The sequence below is a fragment of the Aquarana catesbeiana genome, linkage group LG02, assembly GCF_042186555.1.
Source record: "Aquarana catesbeiana isolate 2022-GZ linkage group LG02, ASM4218655v1, whole genome shotgun sequence".
Classification (NCBI taxonomy): Eukaryota; Metazoa; Chordata; class Amphibia; order Anura; family Ranidae; genus Aquarana; species Aquarana catesbeiana.
In genome coordinates, this window is record NC_133325.1 from 513188514 (window position 1) to 513207402 (window position 18889).

General features: G+C 42.5%; 1 protein-coding gene across 1 annotated transcript in view; it reads right to left on the reverse strand.

Moving 5' to 3' along the window:
• LOC141128475 (C4b-binding protein alpha chain-like) overlaps positions 1-18889 on the reverse strand; it is a gene marked incomplete in the record, with an annotated part of 860616 nt that overhangs the window by 774221 nt on the left and 67506 nt on the right. The window contains 1 exon segment of the mRNA XM_073615781.1: positions 5409-5594. Within this exon segment, the coding sequence (XP_073471882.1) occupies positions 5409-5594 (186 nt within the window).

Genomic DNA, 18889 nt, shown 5'->3' on the forward strand with positions numbered 1-18889 from the left:
TATTGATGATGTGACTGCTGACAAAAGCAGCAGGATGAATTCTGAAGTGTTTCGGGCAATATTATCTGCTCATATTCAGCAAAATGCTTCAGAACTCATTGGACGACGCTTCACGGTGCAGTTGGACAATGACCCAAAGCATACTGCAAAAGCAACCAAAGAGTTTTTTAAGGGAAAGAAGTGGAATGTTATGCAATGGCCAAGTCAATCACCTGACCTGAATCCGATTGAGCATGCATTTCACTTGCTGAAGACAAAACTGAGGGGAAAATGCCCCAAGAACAAGCAGGAACTGAAGATAGTTGCAGTAGAGGCCTGGCAGAGCATCACCAGGGATGAAACACAGCGTCTTGTGATGTTTATGTGTTCCAGACTTCAGGCTGTAATTGACTGCAAAGGATTTGCAACCAAGTATTAAAAAGTGAAAGTTTGATGGATGATTGTTAATCTGTCCCATTACTTTTGGTCCCTTAAAAAGTGGAAAGCACATATACAAACTGTTGTAATTCCTACACCGTTCACCTGATTTGGATGAAAATACCATCGAATTAAAGCTGAAAGTCTGCACATCTTGTTTGTTTCATTTCAAATCCATTGTGGTGGTGTATAGAGCCAAAAAGATTAGAATTGTGTCGATGTCCCAATATTTATGAACCTGACTGTAGCTGTATACACTACCCAGGACAGATGTACTCATAATGTGTGTATATTGTTTAGTGTATACAGCTATGTACGCACACAACATCCAGGCACTTGGAAGAAGACAAAGAATCCCCAAAAAAGGCTCCCCTGATGTCCAGCTGTGCATTGCATCCTCCCTGCCCTGGACTGGTGTCTGAGTCTGACAGTCCGAGGGCAGCTGTGGATATAATCAGGCATCATGGAAGCTACTCAGCGAGTTAGCGTGTGGCTGTGCGGAACGGAGGGGAAGGTGGCAAGGTCTCAGAGAGACAGAGAAAAGAGAAGACCGTGAGCGTCCCTAAGGTCCACAGCGCCAATACTTACCTTCAAAGGCGCCGCTCAGGTCTCTCTGAATCCACCGCACCCGCACACTAGTTGACTCCATCCCCACTGTGGCAGGGAAACTGGAAGTGATGCTGCAGTGACGAAAAAAGCACCGCCCACTGTCCTCTCCTCCGGTCCCCACCACGCCAATCCATAGCCAGCTACTGTATGACAATCTGAGGCACAGACAAATGACAGTAGGGTGGGGGTGTTTGTGGGCGCATCACGTGTGCCCCGATCACACCCTAAACATGGGCAAATTAGTTTCCCAGCCTGCAATCAGCTGATTGCAGGCTGGGAAGCTTCCCATAGACCGCCGTGTGTCCGGCGCCTGGTCACTCTCAAAGTGGCCTTTTTTTTTTAACAGCTTGGTGGGGGGGGGCAGCGCCCGTGTGCCCCCTATGGATGGGCCACCACTGTTGATACATGTCCCCCAGGGCAGTACCCGGACCCCCATGACCATTGTATGCCCAATTATTTGCATATAAGCCTTCAAAATGGACACTTCTGATTTTTCCAGTTCAATGGGGTTCGTTATTTGGGTCCGAACATTTACAATGTTCAAAAGTTCTGCCACAAACCGAACAGGGTTTGGCCCGTCTCTAATCATGAGCTTCAGACTGTTTCACAATATCTAGACACACTCTGGCCCAACACTTAAATATGTACTAAATTCTTTAGGAAAAACAATTATTTCTCTGCTTTCCTCACCCTTTTTCCCAAGAAATATCTTGGATCATCCAAACCCTGTCCTCCTTATCCCCAGCATTTATCCAGAAATAGGGTCTTATTTTAAGCTTAGCTTCACAGGTAAACACTTTCCAACTCTCTTTGGGTTTCCTAGGCTCGCAAATGCATGTGGAAGCATTCCAAAGGTCAGTGAGGTATTGGTCTGATAGACCCCTTGATATGCCATGCACATAGTTGGAGTTGCTGGCTGGTTCCATCATAGGCAAAATAGATTACAATATCCCACTCATGCCTACACCAAGCAGCTTCAAATATTTTACCGAAATTGCTAAACGCCATCTGATTTGACTAACCTGTAAATTACAGGAGTATAGCACATGATACATGACTAGTCATAGACCATTGTTTTTGATGTCGCTACCATTAGGTGATTGGACACTGACAAACGCCAGTTATCCCTTATATAATCTCACCCACTCAATGGAACTGCAGCTTTTTTAGTAAGCAATAAAAAGACAGAGGACAGAAGGGAAGGACCTGTATCCTGTACTATACTCCAAAATATGGAATTTACATGCCCAAATAGACAGTACAGCTTAAAGCACTTTGTGGCCAACATTTGCATTATAAGAGGCCTGGCAATACACCCAGAACATTTTTGAAAAGACATAAACAGAAATTCAGTTGGTGGCTTTGCAAATCTGTGAAATTGATGCTTGATGCTAAAATAGTCCAAAATCACTGACAGATCTGGTGGAATGGGCCCTGATAGGGGAGAAGATAGGAACCCTGTCGTTAAGAGCATAAGCTCTGCAAATGAGCTTCCTGAGCCACCTAGCAATTGTGGAAAAGGAAGCAGGATGTCCCTTTTTGGGACTTTCAGGGACTACAAATAGACAGTTTTTCTGAAGGAAGATGTTGAGGCTAGTTAGATGCTAACTGCTCTGACTATATCCTGGCAGTGGAGTGAAACTCCTTGGCATGCTTCAGGGCAGGCCATACAGAAGGGCGGAGAATGCATTTCTCACTGATGTGAAATGAAGAGACCACCTTGGGGAGGAAGGGGGGGTTTAGTCACAGAATCATCTTGTCTTTATAAAAGATAAGAAAAGGCTTCATACAATAGACGCCAACTCTGCCTGATGGAGGTAATGGCCACCAAAAGGCCACATCACTAAGTGTGCCTTTTAAGTAAGGGGTGAAAACTAAGTTCCAGATAACTAGTGTCATCCTTAGCAACCCTCACCCCCAGATATCAACCCATCGAAAAGGTTTGTTTGTTTCTGTGCTGGAATATGAAGGGGTAAGCGGGAATACTAATCCCAGTTAATCTTAACACCGGAAAAGAAATTAAACGTGTCTATTAATCATATAGCTGAATGCATAAAGAAGGTCATCATCTGAATCTGAATATAAGGATAGTTTTACTTCTAGCAGACCAACTCTGATGCCCTTCACCACAGCCGTAGCTCTAATATGAAAAGCTAGAGGCTCTAGAGTCACTGTAAACAAACCTCTATAAAGGGGACATCCTTGTCTTGTCCCCCTATGTGGGGGATAAGTGTTAATCATTGCCATTGGTCTGCACCTGGGCCACCAGGGCAAAGTATACCATTTTATACCATGCGATAAAATTAAGGCCAAATCCAAATTTCTGAAAGACTGCCCAGAGGTATTCCCATTCCACTAAATCAAATGCATTTTTAGCATCCAGGGAAACCATCAACCTCAGGTTGCCTGAACTGGCAAGATCCATATGGGTAATTAGTCTGTGGATGTTGATGTCTGTACTACTACCTAGCATGAATCCTGATTAATCAGCATGAACCAAAGCCAGAATCTTCATTCAATAAGCAAATCATACAATATGATGAGCACGTTTCAGGGTTTAAGAATAACCAATATCCATGATAGAGACGGGTTGGGATCCTATGTCCAATGAATTAAGCAGCTTCAGAAGGAATTGTGGGGTTGGATCTTCACAAAAGTGTACTGAACTGTACAATTAATAATAATATTTCCTATTCACTTACCCTTACCCCGTTGATCTTCCAACCCCTGTCTTCTTATCCCTGACATATATCAAGAAATGTGGTCTGATTTTACACTTCGCTTAACAGATAAGCAAGGCGGCTCTCCAGCTTGCCCATAGACACTGCACAAAGTGACAGCATCTCTACTCTCTATAAGTGATTTATCACCATCTAATTTGAGACAAAAATGAGACCTCAATATTAGATCATTTATACTGTATGATTCATATATTATCAATGTCTTGATCATGGTGTCCTACTCGTGTGTTTATATATGTATGTATATTGTATATACCTGCACACATACGCCCACCATTATCAAGGCAGTTCTTTGGGGTGCACCCAGGACTTTTTTTGGGCTGGCAACAATAAAGTGGTTGTAAACCTATACATATACACACTGAAGTGACTGGGCTAAGGTGAAACACAGAGATGAAACAAATCTCCCTACATAAGTTGCACTTGTTTATCTGCAGTCCTATTTTATCTACAGCCATTCAAAATCAAAAATGTATACAGCTTGTCTGAGCTTCCAGAAAGCAGGGGGTAGGGAGCTGAAGTAACACTCTGCAGAGCTCAGTGAGAGCTGACTGGAGGGAAGGGACGCACTCCCCTTCACAAAGCACACAGAACAAGAGCTGAGGATGTCAATCGCAAGCTGTGTGCTGGATCTTCCTCCTATCACCTTTTTATCTCTTGGTGTCAGGAAAACTTGTCAGAAGTGACTCATACAGATATTAGAGAAATGAGGCAGCAGACAGAAATTGCACGTAGTGCTCTGAATTGAATCACGCAGATATGGGATACATGCTTGGAGTTAAAATTCTGAAATGGATTCTAAAATACAGGAGTTGTGACGGGAGGGCCCATGGAACTCAGAATCCCTTGGAAAGTAGGGGATGTCCTTGTTTCAGCTCCCCATATACCTCTTATGTCTAAGTCACCCTGTGCTATCCTGGCACAGGGTGAGTGAGAAAATATATCTTGGACTACTTAAAATGGGACAGTAATATTTGTGCACAATATCTCCCAGGATGTATGTAGAGACTATTATTGGTTTGTTTGATTCTGAACTCAACCTGTTAATTGAGTGAGCTAAACACATTAGCCTCCAGGACTGGCTAGGAGACGAACTGTTGATGACTAGGCTGAGGAGGGGGGGAGATTGTTGTTTGTATTGTTAATTGTAATTAGCTCCTGCTATTGTGTTTATACTACTGTGTGAAGCTCAGTGCCCACAAGTCTGTGTCCTACAGGTCATGTCTCTGAGTCACCTGGTCTGAGTAAATTATTTAGTAAAGTAGCTCATGTTAATTAGGTTAGCTTTGAGTCATCCTGCTGTATAAATTTGTGTGAGATCTCAAATAAAGAGTTAGTCCTGATGTACTCCAAGACTGGCGTTGTCTAGTTCTTGGGGGTTCCTATAGCCAGATCCATTGGACTCGTGTTCCAGAACTTAGGAAGCGGTATACTGACGGAAGCACTCAAGCGGAGTGTGGGACGTTCGTGACATTGGTGGCAAGCAGCGGGAAAGCTTCCTGCAGTCTGGGAAATCTAAACCTCCACCTGGATCCAAGATCAGGATAGCAGACTTCAGTCACCCCAGCGGACATATGGACCTGGAACCCAGGAGTGTTATACATTTTCACACTGAGGACTAAGTATTCCACAAATACATACGTGTACAAAATGTTTTATGTGGAGTCCATGTTCTCCCTAAGCACGTTAGAACATTTTTTGCATCTGGTACAGGATCATAACCTTTCTTGCACTTGAACTGGAGTGTTGTGCCTTGCACAAAAAAATTCTCTTTTGTAGGTTCTACCGGTTCAGCAAAATCGATGTCAGGAACATCCCTGCAAACACCTGAAAGAAAACTTAAATTTAGTTATAATAGAAGCAAACATGTTATTTTACCAAAGTGGGAGAAATTTAGTAGGATTTTAGACAGTAAATACTGTAAAAATAATAGTAGGAACATTAAAGTTGTAAAAATTTAGCTTATTTTGATAAAACTAAAAAAAACAGGATCTGTTTCACAAATAACACTAACATCAATTAAGGAAATATTCCAATATGAAAACATGAAATGTGTTATAATACAAAATTTCCTTAAACTATGACAAAAAAAACATTTCCAACAACCTTCCCAAAAACAAAATACCTTTCATCATTATAGGAGTGGAACAATTTAATCTAGTTTATTTGCAATTTTAAATTAAGAGATCACTATAGTGCTAGATGCTGAATTTTAATAAATCTGTGGAGTTAAAGCAGACCTAAGGCTGAGCACAGGAGCACTAGTCATCTTTTACATGGCATAATGGTACATTATGGCAAATAGTGATGAGTCAAAGTCCCCTGGGTTCGGTTCAAACAAGGTCCAATAAACGTCAACGTTTGGATGCCGAACCCCACTGAAGTCAATAAGAACCGAAACTGTCAAATTAAAACTTCTCATTTTCTAGAAAAATAAGCAAGGGGGTGTCAAAAATAGCATAGGGGCTGGGCACATGTATCAATCCAAAAAAAGTTTTAAAAAAAAAAAGTGTTTTGAAAATTCCATTTGGCCAGGAGCACAGATTTTTTTAAATATTTAAAATGGAACATTAAAAATGCTCAATTCCTTTAACTTACTGTACATACCTTAGGACCTCTAAAGGAGGTGCATCTCTCTGATGTACAGGAAGTGGTGCAGTAGCACTAACATTTACAAATGAAAAAAATACTGTATTTATCGGCGTATAACACGCACCCCAAGTTTAGGAGAGAATTTTAGGGAAAAAAAACTTTTAGGAAGGAAGTTTAAGGAAAAGAAACTTACATTAAAATGCCCATCAATGCAGCCTCATCAGTGTTCATCTTCAGCCTTGTTAGTGTCATTGCAGCCTTTTCAGTGTCAGTGCAGCCTTGCCCCAGTGTCCATTGCAGCCTTGTCAGTGCAGCTTTGCCCCAGTGCAGCCTTGTCACTGCAGCTTTGCCCCAGTGCAGTCTTGTCAGTGCAGCTTTGCCCCAGTGCAGCCTTGTCAGTGCAGCTTTGCCCCAGTGCAGCCTTGTCAGTGCAGCTTTGCCCCAGTGCAGCCTTGTCAGTGCAGCTTTGCCCCAGTGGTCAATGCAGCCTTGCCCCCAGTGTCCATGCCTACCGCCGCCGACATACACATAGCTGCATGTTTTAAATATGGCGCCGTGGAGTTCGGAGGGAGTCTGCGCCGGCGGAACTGAACGACCGCCGCCGAGATACACATAGTCGAGTGTATTCAGCTCTTTCCGGCGCCGCTCACAGTCCCGCCCTATGATGGACATAACACAGGTCCAATGGCGGGACTGGGCGTGACTGAGAGCCGAATACACTCAATTATGTGTATCTCGGCTCTGTGATTTCGGCGGCGCTGGTTCAGCTCCGCCGAGTCCCTCCAAACTCCGCGGCGCCATATTTAAAACGACACGCTATGTGAATGACAGCGGCAATCGCCGCCGATAGCTCACAATTAGCGGGGATCGGCGTATAACACGCACCCACGATTTTCCCCTGATTTTAAGGGGAAAAAAGTGCATGTTATACGCCGATAAATACGGTATAAAAAATTGCAGACAAATGAAATCATTGCCAGTTTCTTTCTAAAAAAAACCCCAACAAAACAAAAAAAGCAAGACAGCACACAGAGCCCTTCAAGGGTTTGATATGTATTTTGGAGGACTTTTGGAGGGGTCTTTGTGCTGTTTCTTTCTTTTTTTTTTTTTTTTTAAGAAGCTGACAATGAATATCATTTGACGGTAATTTAAACTATATTATTTTTTTCCTTTGTAAATCTCACTTTTGCTATAGCACATCATACAGCAGAAATATTAAAAAAAACGTGGAGCTATCCCCAAAATGCATACCAGAACCTTTGAGTCTGGTATAGATGTTAAGGGCGTACCTCATGCAAAAAAAAAAATACAAAACACGTGAGGTGCTTAGAAAATCCATACAAAATCCTTAGCAGCACATACAGTACATTATGCATTTTTTTTTTATTAAACCAGTGGGTTGAAAGAAAGACAATGCCTCAATTCCCCCATCTACACATTCAATGTGGACGGGGGAATCAGTCTCGCTGAGTTATTATATTCTGACAGTGGGGAGCCTTCTACACCTGGCTGCACGCCCATCCATCAAACATACAAGGTCACAAAGTCCCCCCCAGATTTCATACTAAATCCTTATCCAAGAATACATCCTGACAGGCCAGAAGAGGAGGAACAAGTGTGCAGCCCTCCACATACCCTCAACATGGGTAGATACCTTGCCAGGGGGATCCCCTTATCGTTAACTGCAAGCTTCCTTTAAAAACAACCTCATATACGGTCCACCTACATAAATGGGTATGTGGCACATAGTATCCCTACCAATTCATAAAAGAAAAAAAAAAAAGAAGAATTGCAATCTAGAAGTAAAGACACTCACACTTTTAAAAAGCCCTTTATTTTTTTAAAAATCGAAATGGCAAAATAGGTCCCTCCTTGTAAATTCATTAGCGGTCATGATGCCCACTGGCTGCCAACCTGCCAGAAAGAAAAAAAAAATGATGACCCAGTGATTGCAACCAATCCTGACAGCTCCCCAAGCTTTCATCAGCTATAAAAAGGAAAGGGTGGGGATGGTCACACTCAACACAGACTATATACAACAGAGCGAGGTTCTAAAAACTAAATGTAATACTCCACATTGCTTAATTACAATACTAAATTTGTTGTTTAAAAACCCCTTCCCGCCGACCGAACGCATATATGCGTCCTCGGCTTTCCGGGGTTATACCGGGATGATGCCCGCAGCTGCAGGCATCATCCCGGTACCGTTGTTTTCAGCGGGCGATCGGCTACCCGTATATAACAACCGATGCGGCTAAAAGCCGCTCGGTTGTTATACCGGAGGAGCGGGAGGGGACATCCCCCCCCTCCCGCCGCCTCCCGCCGCTGTTACCGGGCCTCCCGTGCGATCGGGAGGCCCGGTGTCCGTTCCGCTGCCTTCGGCGGCTGGGGGCGGACTGGAACGAAGCTGCGAGCGGCTTCGTTCCAGCCTTCTTCTTGTAAATGCGGAAGCGACGTCATGACGTCACTTCCCGTTTACTCGGCTGCCAATGGCGCCGAATTTAAAAAAGTACACAGTATTCAGAATCGCCGTTTTCGGCGATCTGAATACTTTGAAGTGTAAAGGAGGGATGGGGGGTCTTTTAGACCCCCCATCCCTCCATAAAGAGTACCTGTCACCACATATTACTGTCACAAGGGATGTTTACATTGCTTGTGACAGCAATAAAAGTAAAAAAAAAAAAAAAAAAATTTAAACACAATTTATAAAGTACAAAAATAAATAAATTAAATAAAAAAAAAAAAAAAAAATTTTTTAAAGTGCCCCTGTCCCCGCGAGCTCGCGCAGCGAAGAAAACGCATACGGAAGTCGCGCCCGCATATGTAAACGGTGTTCAAACCACACATGTGAGGTATCGCCGCGATCGTCAGAGCGAGAGCAATAATTCTAGCCCTAGACCTCCTCTGTAGCTCAAACCTGGTAACCGTAAAATTTTTTTAAAGCGTCGCCTATGGAAATTCAAAGGTACCGTAGTTCGTCGCCATTCCACGAGTGCGTGCAATTATAAAGCATGACATGTTTGGTATCTATTTATTCGGTGTAACATCATCTTTCACATTATACAAAAAAATTGGGGTAACTTTACTGTTTGGATTTTTTAAAATTCATGAAAGTGTCACTTTTCCAAAAATTTGCGTTTAAAACACCGCTGCACAAATACCGTGTGATAAAAAATATTGCAACAATCGTTATTTTATTCTCTAGATTCTTTGCTAAAAAAATATATATAATGTTTGGGGGTTCTAAGTAATTTTCTAGCAAAAAATATGGATTTTAACTTGTAAACACCAAATTTCAAAAATAGGCTTAGTCATGAAAGGGTTAAACATTTAGTCGTGTCCGACTTTTTGTAATTTCATGGACTTTAGCATGCCAGGCTTTTCTGTCCTCCACTGCCTCCCGGAGCTTGCTTAATTTAATGTTCATTGTTTCGATGATGATATCTATCCACCTTGTTTTCTTCCCTCCTTTTCTCCTTTTTCCTTCCATGTTTCCCAGCAACAGGGTCTTTTCCATTGAGTCCTCTCTTTGCATTAGGTGGCCAAAGTATTTGAGTTTTAGCTTCAGGATCTGTCCTTCCAGTGAATATTCAGGGTTGATTTCCTTCAGGATTGACTGGTTTGATCTTCTTGCCGTCCAAGGGACTTTCAAGAGTCTTCTCCAACACCATAGTTATAAAGCATCAATTGTTTGGAGTTCAGCCTTCCCTATGGTGCAACTTTGTCATTGTCTTTGTCATTGTCTTTGTCATGTTGGAATGTCCAAATACGTCCCATGCGCAGCTTCCTGGCTGAAGAATGCAAATGTTCCTCCAGTATTTGATAACATACTGCATTCATCTTGCCATCAATTTTGACCAAATTTCCTGTGCCTTTGTAGCTCACACATCCCCAAAACAACATCAGCGATTCACCTCTGTGTTTCACGGTAGGAATGGTGTATCTTTCATCATAGGCCTTGTTGACTCCTCTCCAAATGAAGTGTTTATGGTTGTGGCCAAAAAGCTCAATTTTGGTCTCATCGCTCCAAATGACTGTGCCAGAAGGTTTGAGGCTTGTCTCTGTGCTGTTTGGCGTATTGTAAGCGGGATACTTTGTGGCATTTGCATAGTAAATGGCTTTCTTCTGGCGACTCAACCATGCAGTCCATCTTTCTTCAAGTGCCTCCTTATTGTGCATCTTGAAACAGCCACACCAAGTGTTTTCAGAGAGTCCCGTATTTCACCTGAAGTTATTCGTGGGTTTTTCTTTGCATCCCGAACAATTTTCCTGGCAGTTGTGGCTGAAATTTTAGTTGGTCTACCTAAGCGTGGTTTGGTTTCAACAGAACCCCCTCATTTTCCACTTCTTGATTAGAGTTTGAACACTGCTGATTGGCATTCTCAATTCCTTGGATATCTTTTTATATCCCTTTTCTGTTTTATAGAGTTCAACTACCTTTTCCCGCAGATCCTTTCACAATTCTTTTGCTTTCCCCATGACTCAGAATGCAGAAATGTCAGTGCAGCACTGGATGAAAGATGCAAGGGTCTGTCAGGAGTCCATCAACTCATTGACCTTTTATACATACACTAATTACAAGCAAACAGAAGGTGAGGATAGTTACTTTTAATAGCCATTCAAACCCCTTTGTGTCAACTTGTGTGCATGTCATCAGGCCCAAATCACCAGGGTATGTAAACTTTTGATCAGGGTGATTTGGGTAGTTTCGGTTTTCATTCGGATTTAAAAAGCATAAATACAGCTGATAATAAATGGCTTCCGCTAAACACTAACCATGAGTGAAAGAAAACAAAAAAAAAAAAAAAAAGTTTGCGGTATTCATATTCTCTGAAAAATTGCCAAGAAATAATGAATGATAGAGAGATAGAGATTATATATATCATCTCAGTTTACCTGCCTGGTATACCTACCTTGGTCTATTGTTAGGGATCAATTGATTTCACACTAATGCCCCGTACACACGATCGGACTTTCCGCCAACAAAACCGTGTATTTTTTTTTTTCCGAAGGTTGTTGGCGCAAAATTGTCTTGCATACACACGGTCACACAAATGTTGGCCAACAATTACGAACGTGGGAACGCGGTGAGGTACGACGAGCCAAGAAAAAGGAAGTTCAATAGCCAGTGCGGCTCCTTCTGTTTGATTCCGAGCATGCGTGAACTTGTGTGACGAACTTTGTTGGCGGAAAATTTGAGAACCTGCTATCAAACATTTGTTGGCGGAAAGTCCGACAGCAAATGTTCGATGGAGCATACACACGGTCGGACTTTGACAACAAGCTCACATCTAACATTTCCCGACGGAAAATCTGACCTTGTGTACGCGGAATAAGTCAGTAATTGCTGCACCTCTTTTACCACTAGATGGCTGGGTACCTGGTGCCATTAGATACGAGAAGGGCAATGCAAGGTCAGATTATGGGCATATGGGGTATCCCAGCCGATAGGCAGGGGTTTTCTTAAGGGACCATCCACCTTATTACGAGGGACCAAAGTGAGTAGCTGAAGCAAGTACCGGAGCAGTATTCTCACAAACTGGGGACAGTGAAGAATCTGGAAACTTCAGTGGGTATTAAGCCAGGGACCCAGCCAGCAGAGGGCAGCCTTGTGTGTCAAGCCAGGGACCGAGCAGGCCAGTGGGGTGAAGCTTGAGAAGTATCTTGAGTGCCATGCTAGGGACTCAGCAGAGAAGTGGAGGTTATTTTTACACTGTTTTCTATTTTCTCCATTAGCTCATCCCCCACAGCTATTACCCTTTTGTATAACTTGAGCCTCCCTCCTAGATTGTAAGCTCTAATGAGCAGGGCCCTCTGATTCCTCCTGTATTGAATTGTATTGTACTTGTATTGTCTGCCCTAATGTTGTAAAGCGCTGCGTAAACTGTCGGCGCTATATAAATCCTGTATAATAATAATAATACACTGTTTAAAAAAAAAAAAATGGTGTCACTTTTATTCCTATTACAAGGAATGTAAACATCCCTTGTAATAGAAAAAAAGCACGACAGGACCTCTTAAATATGAGACCTGGTGTCAAAAAGACCTCAGATCTCATATTTACACTAAAATGCAATAAAAAAATAAAAATGTTGTCATTTGAAAAAAATAAATAAATAAATAATGGTCCCTTAAGAGCTATGGGCGGAAATTACGTTTTGACATCGCTTCCGCCCTGCAATGATATGGAGATGTGTGGCCATCTTCCCCTCACTCGTCTCCATGTCAGGCTAGGTAGAGGATCTGATCGCCTCTGCCGCTACCAGAGTGCGGTGGGAGGCCCCTCTCCCGCCGGCCGATAAAAGTGATCTTGCGGTGGATCCGTCGTAAAGACCACTTTTATCTTGAAGCGGACCTCCCACTGAAGAAGAGGATACCGGGCTAGCTGCTGCCATTTCTCTTCAAAGTACCGACGTATAACAACGTTGGGCGGTCCATAAGTGGTTAAGAGAACGAAAATCTCTTTGTATTCAAGAAGCGTCTGGCGCCCAATGAATCTACCTTGCATTACACCCACTATGCTTTAAAACCCACCACATACAGATGGATGTCAGCCATCTCTGGCCCCTGAAGGTTCTCATTAGACTGAAGGAGGCCTGGGACCTTGCCATACACACACACACTATTATATACACATACATACACACATTATAATATATATATATATATATATATATATATATATACACACCCCCAAGGAGCCCAATCGGTGGACCCAGAAAGTCTCTCTGGCGCAGCTTCTTTAACCTCCTCCCATCATCACAATCTCCACTGATGGCCTCCACCCCCCAAACACTTTAAGACCCTTGGGGTTTCCATCATAAAAGGTCTCTAAAGTGATTAAAAAAACAAAAAATTGTCGAATCCAGAGAGGCTGTTCCTCTTGTCCTTGAGCGAGTCCTCAAGGACAATGAGGTGCGGCCCACTTAAAGAAGACCACATAGGCATAACAAACCGCACACTACATACTGCGTGCTGCAATTGATAAACTGATCGGATGCCAATCAACCCCCATGGACGCCTTTCTCCTGTGCCATATGAAACTAAATGCCCCCACAGTTGGGTACCCACATCTGTAGCCCCCCTTCTGGTCAAAGATAAATTTCCAACCTGCGGTAGGAGCTCTGGTCTTCGCCTTCACTCTGCTGGATGACACAATGCTCCTCAAGTCTCTCAGTCTCCGAAAGATAACATTTGGCCTAGAGGGGATGGTGCTAACTAGCAGTGGGTCCTGGGAAAGAATTCCCCAGCATTTGCAGACAACCCTCTTAATAGCAAAAGCTTTCGGATTGTACCTGGAACAGAGGCCAAACTGTGGTTGTCCCTGGCTGGTCTTCAAAAACGGTCTCCCAGCAGGGGCTTGGTTGACCAGGGGACCACAGACCACAGATGTTCTTGTAGTATAAATTACACATCTAATTTCCTGACTACCTATCATACTTTTGAAGGCCCTGGAGCATCAGGACAATGGAAACACCCACAAAATGACCCCATTTTGGAAAGCAAACTTGCATTTTTTTTTTTTTTTTTTTTTTTTTTTTTTTTTACACGCACATTTTTAGGGCACTGACGAGGATCCACTGATATGCACTCTCTGATGCCTGTAGGGGCACTTTTATGGCACAGATGTGGCACTTTAGAGAACTAATGTACAGATGTGCACTGATGGGGACATGACGCTGGTTTGTTTATAGGGACCGCTCTGTCATTGGATTCTGGGATTGGCCCTTTACCCCGATCTGCGACGGGATGGGTACCGAGGACCTGGCGGTCACAGACACTGCCAGATGCGTGCCCCAGGGGGTGCGCGAGAAGCTCGTTCATGGGAGAACATCACTGTACGCCCTCCCAGAACTAGCCGACAGTGCTATAGCCATCATTCGACTGTGGCGCAGTTGGCAAGTGGTTAACTCACTTTAACTCTAAAATGGATAACCTTTAAAGACTTTTAAAGCATCAACTATGGACAATTGTGTCATTTTTCCACACTTCGTGGGTGTGCACAATTTTGAGGCTTGACATATTTGTATATGTCATCTTTTACACATTACCAAAAATTGGAGATTATATTGTATACACTAAAACTAAATTTTATAGCATTTTTTTATATATTATATTAACCGCTTGCCTACTGTATATGTATACACACACACACACACACACACACCTGGCAGTGCTCCTGTGCAGGATCTCATACATGTACGCGATCATGCATGTCTGGGGCGCACACCCTTCTGCTGTAATTGGACACAGCAGGAGCCAAATCAGCAGGTCCGCCAGGACCCGCCGATCTTTCGGGACAGACGCAGAACGGCAGTCTGCCTATGTAAGGCAGACTGCCGTTCTGTCAGTAGGGGAGGTAGTGATCCTGTGTTTCTGCAAAGTAGGAACACGGATCTCTGTCTTCCCATAGTACAAGCAACCCCCACCGTTAGTAAGAATTTTAGGCACACATTTAACCCTTTGATCGCCCCTGTTAACCCGTTCCCCTGACCGTGCATATTTTTAGCACTGATCATTGTATTAGTGTCACTGGTTCCTAAAAAAGTGTCACTTCGTGTCAGATTTGTCCACCGCAATGTCGCAGTCCCGCTATAAAAGTCGGTGATTGCCGTCATTACTAGTAAAAAAAAAAAAATTCCACAAATATATCCCATAGTTTGTAGATGTTATAACTTTTGCGCAAACCAAATATATCCCATAGTTTGTAGATGCTATAACGTTTGCGCAAACCAATGTATATACGCTTATTGGGATTTTTTTTACCAAAAATATGTAGCAGAATACATATTGGGATAAAAATTGATAAAAAAATTTTTTTTTTACATGTTTTTATTGGATATGTTTTATAGCAGAAAGTTAAAAATTGATTTTTCAAAATCATCATTTTTTTTTCGTCTAGATTGCAAAAAATAAAAACCACAGAGGTGATCATACCACCAACAGAAAGCTCTATTTGTGGGGAAAAAAGTAACGCAGTGCCGTATCGCAAAAAATGGTCTGGTCGTGAAGGGGGGGGGGGGGTAAACCTTTCAGAGCTGAAGTGGTTAAAAAGTGTGCATTTGTAAGATGTGTAGAACATGTAGAGTATTTTTTGTTGCCAACAAACTAATGTGTATCTAAGTACAGAATTCTGGGAAAATCAGTGAGTCAATAACAAGTAGGAAATTAGAACACCTCCAGGTAGCCATATTGCATGTAATGCAGCGTACACACGGGCGGACTTTTCAACCGGACTGGTCCCACGGTCTATCCGACGGACTTTCCCAACGAACGGACTTGCCTACACACGATCACACCAAAGTCTGACGGATTTGTACGTGATGACGAACGACCGGACTAAAATAAGGAAGTTGATAACCAGTAGCCAATAGCTGCCCTAGCATCGTTTTTTTGTCCGTCGGACTAGCATACAGATGAGCGGACTTTTAGACCGGACTCGAGTTCGTCGGAAAGATTTGAAACATGTTCCAAATCTAAAGTCCGTCAGATTTTCAACCGAAAAAGTCCGCTGCAGGTCCGATGAAGCCCACACACGGTCGAATTGTCCGCCAGACTCGGTCCGGCGGACCAGTCCAGTTGAAAAGTCCGCTCGTGTGTACGCGGCATTACAGAAAATTACAGCGGCTGCAGATTGAAAAGGAAAGGTAATAACATTCAATTACAATATGACTTGAATCACAAAAATTGGATACGCTATATTGTTTTTCTTTATTTGCAAATTTTTCCCCCCACAAAAGTGGAATTACCCTTTAATGACTGAATGGTCATCCTGGATAACCAGCATTTAATCAGTGTTTGCAACCAACTGTGTATTCTGATCTGCATCTTCTAGCGGGAAGGGGGTTCAGAATACAATAGCACACCATGGGAGATCCCTGCTGCATCACACATCATGTGTGATTTTATGCGGGGTTCAGTTCCGTTTTGTTAAAAAAAAAAAAAACCTAACTTGTATACCCTGCTTTAGACACTGCTTGACCACTCCTTAAAACACAGTCCCTTATCATTCTCACTTTTTATCTCTTATGCTCACATTGTGCTGTGTTCACCGGTTCAAAAGACATTACACAAGTTCCAGCAGAAAAAAAAAAAAAAGTAATATATATAAAATTTAGGCTACATATATGCCAATATTTGTTCCAAGGTGCCATTAGAACAGTGAACACAGTATAGTTTGCAGATAATCTTGACTTTATGTTTTTAAAAGTATCAGTTGATTAATATAATTCATAAGATTTTAGAAGAATTCTAAATGGCTGGGCCACCACTGTATTCCTGCTCATCTGTCCAACCACTGTACCCCCCCCCCCCACTCATCAGTCCCACCACTGTAACCCCTTGCACATCCGTCCCACCGCTGTAACTCCCTGTACATCATTTCCACCGCTGTAACCCCCTGTACATCCATCCCACCACTGTAATCCTCTGCACATCTTTACCACCACTGTACCCCCCTGGTCATCTGACCTACCACTGTACATCTGTGCCCCCTTGCAAACCTGTTCCACCAGTGCATATCACTTCTACCACTCCACTTCCTGCCTTGCATCCCTCGAAACAGCGAAAGTGCTGGGGGCAGGGTACCCTGCTAGCGATGCTGCTGGATAGTGTCCAGCGCATACCACTGAAAAAGGCACCGCGTGCCAACGTTGGCACATATGCCGGGGTTGCTGACCCCCACTTTAGAGGGTTAGGAATGATGGATTCTCACAGGTGAAAACTCCAGGCTGTGTCTAGATTTTCATATTCTTCTACTAAAGAATATGTAATGTAGCACTCTCTGCTATTCATTACTCAAACTTCAGTTAAAATAACTGGTTATATACATCTCACATTAGCAGTGCATACCCTTTGGGATTTAGGGCTGGTTCAAACCACAAAAACGCACTCCAGATTAGATTCAGATGCATTCCTCCATGCACGTTTTTAAGGCATTTTCAACGTGTTTGTTCCATGTTTTGGTGCATTTTTGATACAATTCCAGATTTTTTTATTTACTTTTTTCCTGTTTTTATTTTTTCACTATACTGGGGTCTGGTGCATTTTTGATGAGTTTTACCGCGTTTTAGTACAGTCCAGGAAAAATGCAGCATGTTCTATTTTTTTCTGGAACTGGAACGCCCTGGAACTGACTGCACTGGTGTGAACACTATGCCATTTGAAACCATATATCCTACTTTCCATGCATTTTTGATGCAGAAAAAAAATCAGGTTCAATAAATCTTACAATGATTTTGTGAGGAGTGGGAAAAAAAGCTTTAAAAGGCAGTTCAGGTCACCTTTAACCACTTCAATACCGAACACTTCCACCCCTTTCTTCACAGGCCAATTTTCAGATTTCAGGACTGTCAAACTTTGAATTACAGTTACTCAGTCATGCAACACTGCCCAAATGAAATTATCTGGAACCGGTTACCGTTATAAAAGTTAGTTACAAAAAAAGTATAAAAAAAAAAAAATATATATATAAAATTTAAAAAAATAGTTGTCGTTTTATTGTTCTCTCTCTCTCTATTCTCTCTCTCGTTCTGCTCTTTTTTACTGTATTCTATTCTGCAATGTTTTATTGTTATGTTTTATCATGTTTGCTTTTCAGGTATGCAATTTTTTATACTTTACCGTTTACTGTGCTTTATTGTTAACCATTTTTTTGTCTTCAGGTACGCCATTCACGACTTTGAATGGTTATACCAGAATGATGCCTGCAGGTTTAGGTATCATCTTGGTATCATTCTTTTCAGCCAGCGGTCGGCTTTCATGTAAAAGCAATCCTAGCGGCTAATTAGCCTCTAGACTGCTTTTACAAGCCATGGGAGGGAATGCCCCCCCCCCACCGTCTTCCGTGTTTTTCTCTGGCTCTCCTGTCTCAACAGGGAACCTGAGAATGCAGCCGGTGATTCAGCCAGCTGACCATAGAGCTGATCAGAGACCAGAGTGGCTCCAAACATCTCTATGGCCTAAGAAACCGGAAGCTACGAGCATTTTATGACTTAGATTTCGCCAGATGTAAATAGCGCCATTGGGAAATTGGGGAAGCATTTTATCACACCGATCTTGGTGTCATCAGATGCTTTGAGGGCAGAGGAGAGATCTAGGGTCTAATAGACCCCAATTTTTTCAAAAAAGAGTACCTGTCACTACCTATTGCTATCATAGGGGATATTTACATTCCCCGAGATAACAATAAAAATGATTAAAAAAAAAAAAAAAATGAAAGGAACAGTTTAAAAATAAGATAAAAAAGCAAAAAAATAAGAAAAAAAAAAAAAAAAAAAAAAAAGCACCCGTCGCCCCCTGCTCTCGCGCTAAGGCGAACGCAAGCGGCGGTCTGTCGTCAAACGTAAACAGCAATTGCACCATGCATGTGAGGTATCGCCACGAAGGTCAGATCGAGGGCAGTAATTTTTGCAGTAGACCTCCTCTGTAAATCTAAAGTGGTAACCTGTAAAGGCTTTTAAAGGCTTTTAAAAATGTATTTATTTTGTTGCCACTGCACGTTTGTGCGCAATTTTAAAGCATGTCATGTT